Genomic DNA, 15,963 nt, shown 5'->3' with positions numbered 1-15,963 from the left:
CACACACACTGCCACGTATGGGCCACTGTCGATCAAAGTGACCCTGCGCGTTCACTTCCTTTCATGAACTAATGAGTGGGACTAGTGCCCCCTGCCAGCCTGCACTTAGCTTAACCCTCCACTTGCATTTTTACCTCTCTCCCAGTGGCCATCCACTTAGCGATCAGTCACTTGGGGATATCCATGGTAGCTTTTCAGGGGAGCTGGGTAACAAGGGTAAATGGTGCAACGGGTAAAGATGGTAACTGGTTTGCTTGTCCTGCTATTGGCTGGTGTGAGACCAAGCTGAAAGGAGCTCTTTGTTTACACACACACACACACACACACACACACACTAGAACTCACAAACAACATTTTAGCCAAAGTGATGTGGCTCATCACAAGATAATCAGGTGGTTGTATTTCCACCTAAAAACCAGGCAGAGAGCATTGCCCAGTGTTCCCATTCAATTTATTAGATATGGTTTATAAATACCACATACTCAGATACATATGATGAAAGTAGAAAAAATACAACAAACAACATTTTCTAAACATTTTAAATCTGAGGTCTCTTTATTTCCTTGTTTTAACTTGAATGGCTGACACAATAAAAAATATCAATTATTTTTTCTCTAGTATAATAGTTCTCAACCATGTTTAAATATCAAATCATCAAGCAGGTTATTGTATTTTGTCATCATTGAGGTTATGATAAAGCTGGGTAAAATAAATACAGTTACATGCAGTCAGTTACTTCTCATTGCATCTGTACACATCCAGTCAGCCAAACAAGTTTATATGAAATATGTGCTACAGGCTATAAACAATTGTCCTTCCTCAGAAAGTGTTGAGCTATGATATGAACTCTATGTAAACCTGATGCTGACAGATAATTGAGCTCAAAAGAGCAGTAGATACTGAAAATTGGTTTAAAATAAACTGTAGAATTCATAGAGTAATGAAACATTTCCATTTTTCACCCAGAAACAATATATATGTACTTATTCATTGAGTCCCTTGTCAAAGAGATCTGTCTAAAACAATATTTTAGAGAAATGTTCTCTTTGTAACATTTCCTGGATACTGAGGTTTTGTTTGATATTTTAATTTGCAAACTAAGGCTAAATAAAATGATAATTTTGAGGCAACATAGCTGTTCATATCCCATTTTCTTTTTGAAGGTTCTCATTCTCATACAAAAAAATATTACACATGTAATCAACCTAGTGCAGCACAAATACACAACTAACTTCTTCAAGCGTATCAACTTTACGTACCATACAGCTACTGTGCCAAACCTGGCTCACCTTTTTCTAAGGACAATAACTGTCGCAAATCTCGCTCGCTAATTCATATATATTATGCTCTGTAAATTATGTAAAAATAGCAACTTATAAACTAGCTTATACGAGATTGCATGATTCCACAGTACCAACCATGTCTAAAGTTGAAGAATGATTTAATTATTTTACTATTCACAGTGTTTCAAATTGAACAGTACAAGTCAACACCTATTGTGTATAGCAGACGACTGGTACCATATCAATAATTTTACGTTTATCTTCAAGTCCATTATTGCTCCAGTAATTCTACCAAGCATACATTAAAGCACCATTGAATTAATTATATTGAAACTCACATTAATAAAACCACTTTCAGGAATAAGGTAACAATTTACAGCACTACCATCTAAGCAGTGAGACTTCGAAACCTCTTTCTAAGAGGATTAGACTGGCACAGCTTTCCTTTTTTTTCATTAAAAAGTGTCTTTCTGAGCATTCTGAGGAACTAGTTTAAATCCACCCAAAGTATTGTATTTTGCTAATCTCATTCATTTCAATTACATCAGAAACTGTTTCTTTTTGTTAAAGAGTTAATAAAATATGTGAAATTCTAAAAGAAGGATAGTTTTGTCCTGTGGATACTGGATAATATAATATAATATTGTATAATATAATATAATATAAATAGTATTTCTGTATTATTTTATCAAGCGCAAATAACAGTTTTACTAGAATGTCGAAATTATCCCATTAAGCATTTTCCTTTGCATAGAACATATTAGAGTAGCTAAAAAAATAATAAATGTTTTAACATTTTCTGCATTATTATGCCACTTCAATCAGATATGAAAAATAGTCACTTTTTACTTAATCACTTTTTACTTAGCCTCAAATAATGCTTTCAGAAATGTTTGAATGAATTAATACAAAAAAAGTTTTACTACCAAATATCCTACCCCGACAAGAATAATGCAGAATAATGTTATAGAAAATGACCTGGCATCAATAAATGAATAATGTTGTGAATCCATTTAAATGCTGAATTAAGTTCAAAGATGAAAATAAATCAATAATGTAGCCTATTGTACTCATATCCGCATCTGACAGGCAATATTCAAATAATGAATAATACTGACCACACAGACATGAATATATCTCTTTTCAATAGTAAAATACATATCTACAAACATTTATAATAAATAGGCTTGATATATAGATATGTATAACAATATATATGTATTTCTATACATATATATGTACAACCAAAGGTGCACTTAAATAATGTCATCGAGGAGATGGGGGGTGCCTACCCAGTCCAGTGTTCTAGGCTCAGAAGCAGCCATGATCATGCACATGAACTGCTTACCAGTCCTCTTGTCAATGGGGTAGATGGTTGTGGGGGTGAACCTCCTGTTACTTTCCACAAACTCGCAGAGCTGCTGGTATACCTTTGGATATTCGTGGCGTAGAAAAACCCCTCGAATTCGCAGCTCGCGCTGGATGTTGATGAAGCAGATCTCCCTGGCCTTCCTGCCCTCCTCTCCCTCTTTGTCGATGTCAGCCATTCCAGGGGGTGGCGTGAGGATCAACGTCTCCATATCCCTCTCTTTCTTGTGAACCTTACTCTTCTCCGGGCTGTAGGAGGCGAGCGCCACCTTGGCATATTTCCTGACAGTTGGGGCTTGATTCCTTGGTGAAGGTCCATCGGGCATTTGTTCGCCGACGGCAATGGATACATTCAAAAGGAAACATTCGTTTGGGTCATAGTCCTTGCCTGCCTCCTGGAGCTCCTTGCAATACTCCCCCAGGTTGTCCTTGAAGCCGTCCAGCTCCCGTAGAGACAGGTAAGTCGGGGACATCTGGAGGCTCTCCAGGCCGTACTGTAGGAAGTTACCGGACAACCCTGGGTTTGGGAATCCCAGGAAGAGCACTCCCCTTCCCCGGGAAAGGAAGCCAACTTTGGCAATGCGCGAGAAGGCTTTGTGGACCTCGACAGTCTCCCGGCAGTGCTTGATGATATGGCGGCACACGCTGCCGATTCGGCCATACAGGCAGCTCTCTTTGTGAATGTCCCAGTCCTCCCTGCGGCAGTTGCGGGAGCAGTAGTAAGTGTAGCAGCTGTGGCAGGATTTGAAGTAGAGGCAAGCGTTGAATAGGGTCTCTGTCCGTCGGCATTTGTTGTTTGAGCACATCATGCTGTCGTCCTCGTCTGGGCTCTGGTCTGGGGAGCACTCGTCTGTACTCCTCAGGGCATCACTGCTGCAATCCATATCTCGAAGGGCGTCAGGGTTCATTCTTATAGAGGTGGGTTGCTTGTCCAGGGGTGGTTCCTCTGACCCTGCCTTTGAACCCTTTCTGGACAGAGATGCTGCTTCTTCTTCATCGATCAGCTTCTTGAGTTGGTCCAGCAAGTCCTCACTTGGCCTCCTACTGGCAGGGGGCTTGTAGTCAGTAACAAGATCAGCTAGAAGCTCATCAAGTTGCTCCAGGCTTTGCTGTAGAGAGGCGCTGTTGTGCGTCTTTTCTTTGGTAGAGTCCACAGAGCAGGACATAGTGTCTGGCTGAGAAGCTTCTGGAACCACAGCACTTTTAGAGTGCAGCACATCCCAGCTGGCTCTTCGTGCCTCGAACTTGTTAAGGTTGCCTGGTCGAATGTCATTATCAGTGATGGTGATCTCAGGGGCGACGAACCAGAGCTTACTGGAGGTGGTCTTCCCTGACTCTGATGTTGGGCTTTTGTCAATTAGAGAGTTATCAGACAAAGACAAGGCTGCATAACGTCTCGGTGAACTGGAAAGGTTGACAACTACTGGCTGTGGTCTGTCATCTTCGGACGCAGTGCGCTTTGCTTGGGCAATAAGATTCTCATAACTCCGACCCCGCTGAACTGGAATAGGCTGCTCCCTCTCCACACGGGAATTGAGGATGTTATCCCAAGACCTCGAGTAAGGTTTGGAATCGGTGCCGATTCGTGGCGGCTCAATGCATGGGTTTGCATACCATGGTGTTAGTGCCGGCTCTTGCCTAACAGCTCTGGTCGGGGTGACCTGAGAGCCATACGAGGCAGGGTGATGGGTGGAATAACCAGACACCTCAGAGCCATACCAGTCATCTGGTTGAGGCTGGACGACTCGCGCATGTCGACGCCCCTCTGTATAATATGCCCTTGCTGGAATGTGATGCTCCTGTGAAGGTGTATACATCTCATTTGCGTAATATATCCGTGGAGGAACGGACTGAATTTGATAAGTCCTTAGATCATCCCCATAGAATGTTCTTGCCGGCGGGGTCTGAATGATATATGGCCCTGGTTCACTTGCTGCATAGGCTTTCGGATATGCAGCTTGAACTGGGTATGGGTAAGGCTCTACCTCTGTGTAATAGGATTGGGCTGGTACAGTATGCACCACGTGGGTCCTTGGATCCTGTACATACTGCATTTTGGGAGTAAGGTTTTGGCTTGGCATACTATAGCGATCATCCTGATAGTAAGTCCTTGGTTGGGGAGGGGCTGTGGCCACATACCTCCCAGGGTCGTCTGCATAAAATAATTTGGTTGGCACATTGGGGCTGGAATGAGCCCTGCGTTCCCTACCATAGTAATCACCTGGGGAAGGCATTCTTTGCAGAGGCATCTCCATGGGCTGAATGTAACTATTTGGCATGCTGCGGGAATACTGGTATGCCTGCCTGTACTCACCACCGAAAGAGTCAGTGGGAGTTGAGGTCCTTGAGAAGGTGAAATGGCGAGGTACTGTCAGGCTCCTGCTTCCTCCACTAGGGTACCTCTGCCAAGGTATGTCAACTCTGGGTGTAGCAGGCTTGCGTCCAGCATTTTGCAAGACAGCCGCATCTGGTTTAATGTCCACCCGACACCTGACGTGAGGGCTGGTGGCCGGCTTGTCCGGCCCTCCCTCTTCTACATGGTCAGCAACATAAAGGGGTGAATATCGGCTGACATCACTCCTCTGCGGCTGGAGCTTGATGGGATGCACCTCGTGCATGAGTGCCCTGGTTGCTGCATAGGAGCACTCCCTACGTGGTGACACCTCTGGTCTCCAGTTAGGGTCCCTAGGTTCCCTCCGGGCCTCCCTACCCCTCCTCCCCATGGAAGGGGACTCCTCAAAGGACACAGGGGTTAGGTTGGTTTGGACTCTGGGGGCACTTTTTGACCTGGTCCTTTTCCTTTGCACTGGAACAACCACCTCACTAGCCATGTCTGAGACCATTGGCTGAGGGGTCAGTCTGTGATTGAAAATGTCCGGTGCAGAAAAGCGGTATCCCTGCTGGCGGCCCAAGGCATTCCAGGCCACGTCTGGATTGGCTGCATGCCTGTCAGCCCTCCTGTAAGGGTGCTCCATTGAGAATGTGTGGTGTTTGGGGTGCTCTAGTGACTTGTAGTCAAAGGTACGGCAGTGCCTCTTGTTATCCTGATTGTTCTCCAGTGTGCTTCGGTTTGGGGAATCACATTGTTCGGGGGGTTGGGAGGACTTGGAGTGCGAAGAAATGGGGAACACTTCTTTATCTTTATACACAGTCGATACCAGTATGTCAGGCGGGTCTGTGCGTGTCATCTTAAAGGGACTCTTCTAGTTTTCTCCATCAAGTTGATTTAAGGTTGACGTTCCCTGCAGAGGTAAAAAGAAAGTAGCATATGTAAGCAAAATTCATGTTCATGTGAGCAATGTAATATGCATAACATATATTGAATATACAAATTCATAAAGGATGATTGACATTGTAGAGGGTGAAGAGCTTGACGTAAAACGTGGGACCATGAAACACTCACATAGACAAAGAACTGGAATTACCACAGATTGAAAATCTCTACTGGTAAATCAATGAGATCCTAGATCAACGTGCATTTGCTGTTCACACTGCGTCTAGCCCTAAGGTTAAAATAAAACATTACTCAACACACTTTGCCCATGGTGCACAGGAGAAGCACACTGAGAGCTATCTTAATCCTGATCCCCATAGATAGACTGAGCGGAACCAGCTCTAGCAAGCAGTCAAGACTGTCTATCTAACTGGGCTTTGTTTACGCTCACACACACAAACTTCACACTAAATAACCCAGCGTAAATTATTCACACACACAAGCTTCACACTAAATAAATAATTTGAATCTTAATGTTGCTGTTTGAGTATTGCATAGTAGGCTTGATTCATAACAGGCCTGTACTGACCACGGCATTAATAATATCAAAGCTGTGTGGATGAAACATGAATGGAATCAATGTGTTACATCTGCAACTGTTTTTTCCATTATCATAAAGTATGAATATATTGTGTATAAATGTAGATTGTTTTATAAACCTTTATCGGATCCCCAGATTAATATAAACTGCTGTACATTCCTAACCCGTAAATACCCCATTACAAAAGATGCAACTTGTCTTACTAAACGTTCCATTTGCACAGCTTCATTAAAACACTGTTCCCAACGTCTTGTTCTTATCACAGTTGACAGCAGAACAGCAAGAAATGGATTCAAGGCTCAAAATAGTTTCTCTTGAGGCTTTTCACTTCATCTTGTCTTAGCTAAATGTCAAGGGACCAAGCTGCCAACACTGCCAGAGACAGAACAACAATCTCATTTACTCCCGACAACAACCGTGACATCAAGAGTACACCAAACTGCAAGTACACCATCAATTTATAAACACCTGAAATAGTACTAAGCTCGCTAACATACCTCCTTTATCTGACAACAGACAAAGATGATGGATTTATGATTAAATGTAATACTTGGAAGTATAGCATGTTGTAAGGATTTGACCTACAGATAACCTTTTCTCCCAGTCAATGGGAGTCTAGTCATATTAGGTCATGTGTAGATGCAGGTGCTCCCACAGCTTGATGCTAAATAGATTTCCTCAGACTAGACAGATATGCAGTGAAACATACGCTGCACGTTCATATGGGCACCTGCAATGTAGCAACACCACGACAACGCCAGCTCTGTAACTCCAACACCACGACAACGCCAGCTCTGTAACTCCTATGGGGCCCCAAGTAAGAGAACCAGAAACTGTCACCGCTGCTACTTACAAACCAAGGTGCATTATTCAACCTAAAGGGCACACGATTGTTGTGGTATAATGTACAAGTTGCTTGAGAGACACCATCTAGATATACCTCAAATGCCTCGCCCGCACATCAGAAATAATTATACATGCCTATGGTTAAAAACATGAATGCTTGCTGTAAGGTGAAGACTTATGGGAAAAGCTGATGGCTAAATGTAAAATAAGACAATAATTGTCATATACAGTACTTGTCATGTACCTCCTTTTAATGCATTCAGCCAAACCACAAGCTGCAACTGTGTTACTGTGACACATGAGATGAATAAGAAAATTGGGTCAATTCGCTGTCCTCTTGTCTAGAGAGGGAGTCTTAAGCCAAGCCCCCCCCCCCCACCCCACCTTCTAGTCTTTAAGGGTTAACTGTATTAGGCATTCATTAAAAAGATGCTCAAGTGTGAGGAACAAGAAGCTTGCATTGTGTTGTGTTTCTGGTCGGATCTCAGGGATATGTAAATGAAGACCATAAAGCATCACACACATTCCCCAGAGGATTGTGTTTATCCATGGTGTGTCTCACTTGGCGGCTTCTCATGATCCCTCAAGATCACGTGACCACCGGGTGGGCACACCGCACTCAGCCTCTGCAAAGAAAAACGTATAAAAATAACCCTATATGCATCACACCGATCCACAACGGAATCCCCACGTGATCTTTCATGAATCCGTCTGTATGTTGATATGCCAGCGCAGGAAGGGAGATGCATTCTCAGCTCTCGTAACAGGATTATCTCGCCCTGTTTTAAATGGCTCAGCACAACCGGAACATAAACGTGAATGACAGAGACACACAATTTGCAAGGAGAGAGAAATGCACTGTAAAAGTATTAGTAGTGACTTCAGTGTTTCCTCTAAATTAGTTACCGCCACTGCAATTATTATAATTTTTTTTATGGTTCAATTTCTGCCGAGACTCGCTTTTAACATCAGAGTGACAAGTTACAACAAGTTACATATCTTCCTCAGATTCTACCCCCGGACCCCTCCAGGAAGGAAGTTGCTAACTAGTGTTAGCGCAATTGCTAACTAGTGTTAGTGCAATGACTGGAAGCCTATAGTAACTGCTAGCATGCTAGAAGATACCACAGACTTACAGTCATTTTGCTAGTGCTAGTTAGCATTGGCTCGCGAAACTACCTCTAACTTCCTTCACACTGGATGCAGAGACATACAAATGGTATCCATGAGTTCATCTGACACTGGGGAACTAGATAAAGGGCTTCATTGCCAAAATCCCAAAGTATCCCTGTAAGGTTTAGCTCATTCTATTACTACTCCATCATAGTGTAACAGTTTTGCTTCCGTCCACCTACTCGTCCCTACCTGGGTTTGAACCAGGGACCCTCTGCACACATCGACAACAGTGATGGCCTTGAGATAGAAGCTGTTTTTCATTCTCTCGGTCCCAGCTTTGATGCACCTGTACTGACCTCGCCTTCTGGATGATAGCGGGTTGAACAGGCAGTGGCTCGGGTGGTTGATGTCGTTGATGATCTTTTTGGCCTTCCTGTGACATCGGGTGCTGTAGGTGTCTTGGAGGGCGGGTAGTTTGCCCCCGGTAATGCGTTCGGCAGACCGCACCACCCTCTGGAGAGCCCTGCGGTTGCGGGCGGTGCAGTTGCCGTACCAGGCGGTGATACAGCCCGACTGGTCCTCTCCATCCACCTTTCTCTTCCACTGCACTATGCTTTCTAGGGTCTTCGCATCTAATGGAATCAAGATGGCACCGACAGACAATGCAGCTCTGCTTCTAGCTCCTAAGCGACTTTGCAGTATATATCTTTTTTTGTGCATTCTTTTACTTTTAGATTTTGGTGTATTGTTGTGAATTGTTAGATACTACTGCGCTGCTGGAGCTAGGAATATAAGCATTTCGCTACACCCGCAATAACATCAGCTAAATATGTGTATGTGACCAATACAATTTGATTTGACCGTGCGAATGTGTGTGAATGGTTGCAGGTGCCAGCTAAGTCTACATGCCCATACCATTTTAACCTGGTACCTCTGCCTGCGTAGATGGATATTAATTATTCAGCTAAGATTCTGCATGGCTGTGCAGTTCATTCATGAGCAAAATTCTCTACACGGCTCATATACAATCGCTACGCTGATCTGGCATGTGCACCGTCCCAATTCGCCAATTATTGCAACAAACCTGGTCGTTCCAAAATGCTATTTTGGGAGAGAGGACTAAGTGGTCTGCTGCTGAAAATGTGTTCAATGCCATATGGATACGTTTAAATGCACACACATTGACACCATGTCTGTACCAAGCTCCAGCAGGCAGGTTCTTTGGACAGTGTTAGGTTCTTTGGACAGTGTTGTCCCCATAATAGCATGTGACACAAACATTTTGAAAAACAAGCTAACAAACAAACTAAACAGCGAAGATTAAACAGCGAAGTTAATAAGAGCCTTGTCTCTCAATGTTATGGGACAGTGTAAAACAACGAGCTTTGGTAAGAAATGCAGTGGTCACTTTTGTGAACAAGCAGTGGTGTGTAAAGCGAACTCAGCAGATGTTTACGTCATTCAGCACATGAAAGGAGAAATAGGCAACGCGCTGACACAGAGGGCTCTATTTTAACAAACCTAATGCAATGGTAAATCTAAGCGTTGGCGGTAGAGCTATAGGTTCGGGTGGTGTGTCAGAAATAGTTTTGCTATTTTCACAACCACAATTATCGGCGGACTTGCTGGCGTTGGCGCGAAAGGGCTGGGTTTTGATAAATAAAGAAGTTGGCCAATCAGTTGGCCGATCAGAACGTGCTCCATGGCAAATTATGCGGTTGCTTCAAGTTGTGTATTTATGGTATTTTATGTATTGCCTTGGAATCAACTCCAATTCCAATGTTAATCCGTTATGGTTTGTTTAATGCTTTACAGAAACGAAATAACAACTTGTTTTAAATAGGCTCTGTCACACTTACAGGCACCATCATTTCTCCCCGTGGGCATTTAATAACAACACAGACTATGAGGGTTTTACGCACATCCACACATTTCACAGTAGCTGGACAAGGATGCAATATAAAGAGAAAGGCAGAATGTCCTCACCGTTAAACTACTCCCAAATATGTTTTATGAACATAATCGGAACCATCTTGCAGATCAGATCCCATTCACACATCTCCAAAAGTTGCATTGTATGCGTGCCACGGACGTCGTCACCATAAAACCAAGGTGAATCATTCTAATACGTTTGGTTTTAATAAATTAAATTTAAAACAATCTTTTTTTTTTTTACAATAACAACAATAAATACATGTAAAATGTAATGATATCATAAAATCGCCAGGAGAAAAAAAAAAATGCATTGCTGTTGAACCAGCCTTCATTATAGTAGACCTGGGGTAAGGGTAGCCTACGGCGGCCTTGGGTTTTGGGCATATGAAACGGAAAACATTACATCGTTTTTATGTTTCTAAATACGAATTATACAGGCACCAAAAGCATTTTATTCCATGCGCATATGGGCAATGTGCGTCTCGGCTGGATAGGCTGCGTTTCCGCTATCAAAGTTCATGCCAAAACCAAACGCGTTCCAACTAAAACCAGCTTTTGGCTGCTCTTAAATTCGCACTTTGGATCATGTTTTTAAGGACACACCTCAAATAGTTCCACCCCTCCCATCTGAGCGCAAGCGAGCTGCTATAAGACAGGTAAATTACCAATCCTTGCGCAACATTTTGAAAATAACAGAGCGCTGTCTTTAACAGGTCGAAATTGCAAACTAACGTGCGTTTGACACTTGCGCCTCCTTACCGCCAGCCGAAAATAGAGACCAGAATTGACTAGCTTTGTATGGTCTCTCTTCCACAACTTGCTGAACCCAGCTGTGTGCTTCTACAGTACGTGAAGACACTAGAAGCCCTTAAGTCAACAAGAGGCATCATGTTCCTGTTGAAAGGCAAATGCCATTAGATTCAAGCCAGGGAGTCAAATCAATGGCTCCAATGAAAGCCCCTCATCCATCTGAATGTGTAACACTTAAAGACTAGTGCACTTGGAGCATTCAGTTTCCCTATGCATTTCCCCTGGCAACCATACAGCATTGCGGTCTTCACCTATTTCTTTGTTAGACATTTTAGTCATCTAGCAGACGCTCTTATCCAGAGCGACTTACAGTTAGTGAGTGCATACATTTTCATACTGGCCCCCCGTGGGAAACGAACCCACAACCCTGGCGTTGCAAGCGCCATGCTCTACCAACTGAGCTACAGAGGGCCCTTAGACCATCCATTACAGTCCAATAGACACTGATGAGCTTTGTACCAGATCTGGAAAGATAATGTGGTATGAGTGACACTCATTGTGGCTCCTCCCCCCAATTTTACAGACAAAAATGTTTTCATATACTGTATCTTGGGCAAATGTAGACTTAGCAGCAGGCATTTTGAACAAGATGTCAGCTGTGCTTTCATGAATATGAGAACAGAATGTAAAAAAAATTACCAAACAAAGTCAACCCCACCACTTGACAGCTACTTACAGAGCCGCCTCTTCCTATACACAGACATTGCGCTGTGCGTAGGGCCCCGATCCCCCATTTTGATATGTGGTAGTGCATCAGCAGTTTATGTCAGTCACTCAACTAGCCGTGTCAAAAACAATAAAAAGGTCACTAGGTAACGTAGTCTAGCCAGCTATCTAGACCTTGTAGTAGCCCTAATCATCACCAAATTACCGACCAGGCACGCAGGGCATGTGTTCAGGGTCCCTGACCTCCAGGGGGGCCCCCATTGATTTTGTTAGTCACTCGCACACAGATATCATATGAACATGGCATAAATCATAGCAAAATGTGTAAAATTACAGGATTCATTTTTTTAAACTGCTAATTTTCTCCGCTAGACAATGTGCTTTAAAACTGCAACATTTGCTTTACACACCGTGGCAAAATGTGTAGAATTGCAGGTAATTAACTTTAACACTGCAAAAAAAAAAGGCTGGAGGAACTGACTTCTTACTATGGCAATGGTGAGATTGCAGCATCTAGCTAATAGTGGGATCTGATATCCTTCTTCATCACTTCCTCATCCACATGTTTCTGTCTGGTGCCATTGTGTTGCCTATTAAACAATCTGCAGCCTTGCATACAGTCTAACCTCTTTCTGCCAAATGAGCTGAGTGTCAAAGTAACAGGCCCGCTCCATGAAAGGCCTGGCTCTCCAGCAATTCCTGTGTAGCCCGCCCTAATTACTCCATTTGTAAGATAGCACAATGGCCAGCCCTGTAAATGGCATAGCACTCAAGCCCAGCTCACAATTACAACATATTGTCTATCTATATGAGTGAGATGACCTGGACCTTCACTGTGTACAAAACAGTACGGGCACAATAAGGACTAGCAGTACTTCCTCATCATATGGGAATTTGCAATTCTATGCAATTCTATTTTGTGGGAATCGTTTGAAAGAAGCAAAAAACAAGTGAATGGTGCGATGGGATGTTTTGTGAGGACACTATTCGAGTCCCATCAGTGAAAGGCTGATAAGTGCCTCTTGAATGTCTTCCTACTATTGGCTCCCTCCTGTCGGATCTCTTATAGGACCATCTGGCCATGCTGGTCTGCCTGGTGACAAGTCACAGCCACCCCGCCCTAACCTCATCTGACCTCTACCCTGACTCAGGGGGACCTAAAACATGGGTACACCTGGGACCTCTTACTCTCCGCACCCACCCACCACACACCCCTTCATCGAATGCACATTTACATTTTAGTGGACACTTTAACTCATAAGCAACTTACAGTAGTGAGTGCATACATTTTCGTACTTTATTGTACGGGTCCCATTTGGGAATCGAAACCACAACCCTGCTGTTGCAAGCACCATGCACTACCAACTGAGCCACATCACAGTGGCAACACAACTAAACCTTCTATTTACCCAATAACACCTGGGGCTTATTCAGTGGCGTACAACTTTCAGAGCTTTGCAGATACTGGGAAAATGAAATCTCCCTCCAACATTACACAGACTATAATGAGACGTTTCGTTCTGTGGCTTTCATCAAAACTCCTGAGTGTCTGAGCTTCTGACCAAGGTAACACACCAAGATGCAGTGTAGCATGGAGTATTCCCTTTCCACCATCACTTTTTTGCACCTGCTCTAGCAGGTTTGCAGACACCCCTACTGAGAATTATGCAGATATGAATATAGGCTAATGTATGGAGCTGACACACTTCTTCATTCTAAATGACAGTGAATCAAGTCTGTTCTACACCATGTATTTCTCTATAGGAGCTTTCTGTAACATCGTGCCCTCAATAATAGTCCCCCTGGCCTCATGTGATGTCAATGAGCTTGGCCCTTCACAGCTACAGTATGATTGTCTTGTCAAGTTGTGACTCGGAGAAGTACTTCCAACTTGATGTGTCACATGTTCCAGCTGGTTGTCATTCTGCTTAGCCATCTCACATGCAATATTCCAAAACATGATCTTACGATGACTGAAACAGATTTAGAAGAGTTAGGCTCATATACAGGATGGGGAAAATGTCCAATCTGACTGCTTAGTATGTCACTTAACTGCGACAGCTGCTGCTGCCCCCCCCCCCCCCCCCCCCCTGCTTCATTTATCAATACTCACAGGATATCAGTAGTGACTAGGCTAGTAACCAAGGCTAGTTGCTTAGGATCTCAGTCGGATCTTAAATGTACAGAGACACACACACACATTCACCGCACATGTGGGTCATTCTCACGAAACGGACATTAGACCAATAAATTCTCAAGTAAACTTTTTCACAAAATGTCCTCTTGGATCACTGAGATTAGATATTATTATTGATCAGATATTGTGCATTTTATCACCGTTTCCCCCAAATTTTAATTACTGTAACAGTCCAAAAAAGTAATAAACAAATAAATGTTTTATATTTTTTTAACATTGCTCCCCTAATGAACAGGCCTGAGTTAAACATAACACTGAAAATATAAATATTGAAAATGAAATTATAAAATTATAATAAATTGAAATCGGACTTTATCCATATTTGAGCTTTTTAGCCGTTTCGGTAATGAGAAGGCCAAGTGAGGTGAAGGGGGTGTATAAGAATAAGAACCTAATTATGAAGGCATATAAGCAAATACATTAACTTAACTTCTACTTCTCCTCTAGATGATGCATCATGGCTGAATACAACTTTATTTAAAAACGGATTGGAATTTTTACAGGAACTTGAAAAAGCGTTATGGTAATGAGATACATGCCCACAGACACTGTGTTTGTACGTAATAAATATTATAGTTTAACGTAAACTTCAACTAGTATACCATTTTGATGATTATTGGACAAACTGCAGCAACATGTTTTGTGTTTTATATAAATAAGGTTTTTATTTTGTATAATTGTATAAAATGACCCGAGAATTTAATCCGGATGTAATTCAGTGATGACAATTTGGAGTGAAAATGTATAAAATTTCAGCGAAATGTAAAATGTATTTAAAATAAGACACTTTGCCAAAAACTAGAAATCTTAGTCCTCAGAATTATAGTTGATTTTTGCAGATGCATCACGGTTTTGTACCTCAATTTGCTACAGACATGTTTATAACAGTTTCCTGAGAATCACCCATGTAGAGATCTCTCGATAGAGAACTTTTAGTTTGGAGTAGAGATGTGCTATTATAAGCAGTACATCAACCTCAACCCCCTTATCACCTGTGTTTTTTTTATTTACAGAATTTGGTTTATTTTTTTTATTTTTGGGGGGGGTAGATCAGCTTTATTATTGCAGATAGATTGTAACTTCCATCAATGTAATTGTCTGCATCACTTCCAATCCCCCATATGTTTTCTCGCATATATATACTGTGTATATATATATATATATATATATATATATATATATATATATATATATATATATATATATATATATATATATATGTATATATATATATACACATACATACATATATCCTTTTTTTAAATGTATTTTCCTTTATTACTTTCCATCCCCACCACCCCTCCCCTAATTGGAGTAAACTAGTGAACAACAATGCTTAGGCCTCTACTTCCAGCTTATACACACTATATAAATTTTATGGACACAGTCAATTTTACAATAATTATATTTTGTTTGTTTTTACTCCTGAACTTCATGTACCCTCAACCTCTCCGATCATTTTCATGATGTCCATCCGGTTTGCTTCTATATGCCATATCCCCCAAACTGTGCTCTTTCACAAAAGTTCTCAACCTATATACTTATTATGGACACAGTATGTTTTACATTAGTTATTTTGTTGTTATTAGTTGTTATTAGTCCCAACCTTCAGCTCCATTCAACCCCTCCCATCTATCTCTTAACACCATCCATATTGGATTTCTACTTGCCATATTTTTCTCAACTGTACTGTGATGTTTCACAAAAGTTCTGAACCCTTCTATTCTCATTGTTTCTACAGATTGTAAATTGAAAATACAATTTTTTGCTAAAAGTATGATTATATTATTGATTGATTGACTATGACTTTTCAGATCACACAGTAGTGCCATCTGCAGGGTTAGCTCCAGGTAAATATTGCAATCCTTCAGCCATTCCTGGACCTGTGACCAGAAACAAGCTACAAATGGACAGTACCAAAACAAAT

General features: G+C 42.0%; 1 protein-coding gene across 1 annotated transcript; it reads right to left on the bottom strand.

The window, feature by feature from the left end:
- Positions 1 to 2,539: 2,539 nt before the first annotated feature.
- On the bottom strand, positions 2,540 to 5,839 carry ajm1 (apical junction component 1 homolog; the record flags this gene model as incomplete). The annotated part of the gene is made up of 1 exon (XM_084159988.1): positions 2,540 to 5,839. The coding sequence occupies one exon, from the start codon at positions 5,837 to 5,839 to the stop codon at positions 2,540 to 2,542; it is 3,300 nt and encodes a 1,099-aa protein (XP_084016114.1).
- Between the last annotated feature and the right edge of the window lie 10,124 nt (positions 5,840 to 15,963).

This window comes from Coregonus lavaretus (assembly GCF_964263955.1).
Source record: "Coregonus lavaretus genome assembly, chromosome: 4".
Taxonomy (NCBI): domain Eukaryota; kingdom Metazoa; phylum Chordata; class Actinopteri; order Salmoniformes; family Salmonidae; genus Coregonus; species Coregonus lavaretus.
Note: the sequence above shows the minus strand (reverse complement) of the source record. Positions and strands in the feature narration are given on the sequence as shown.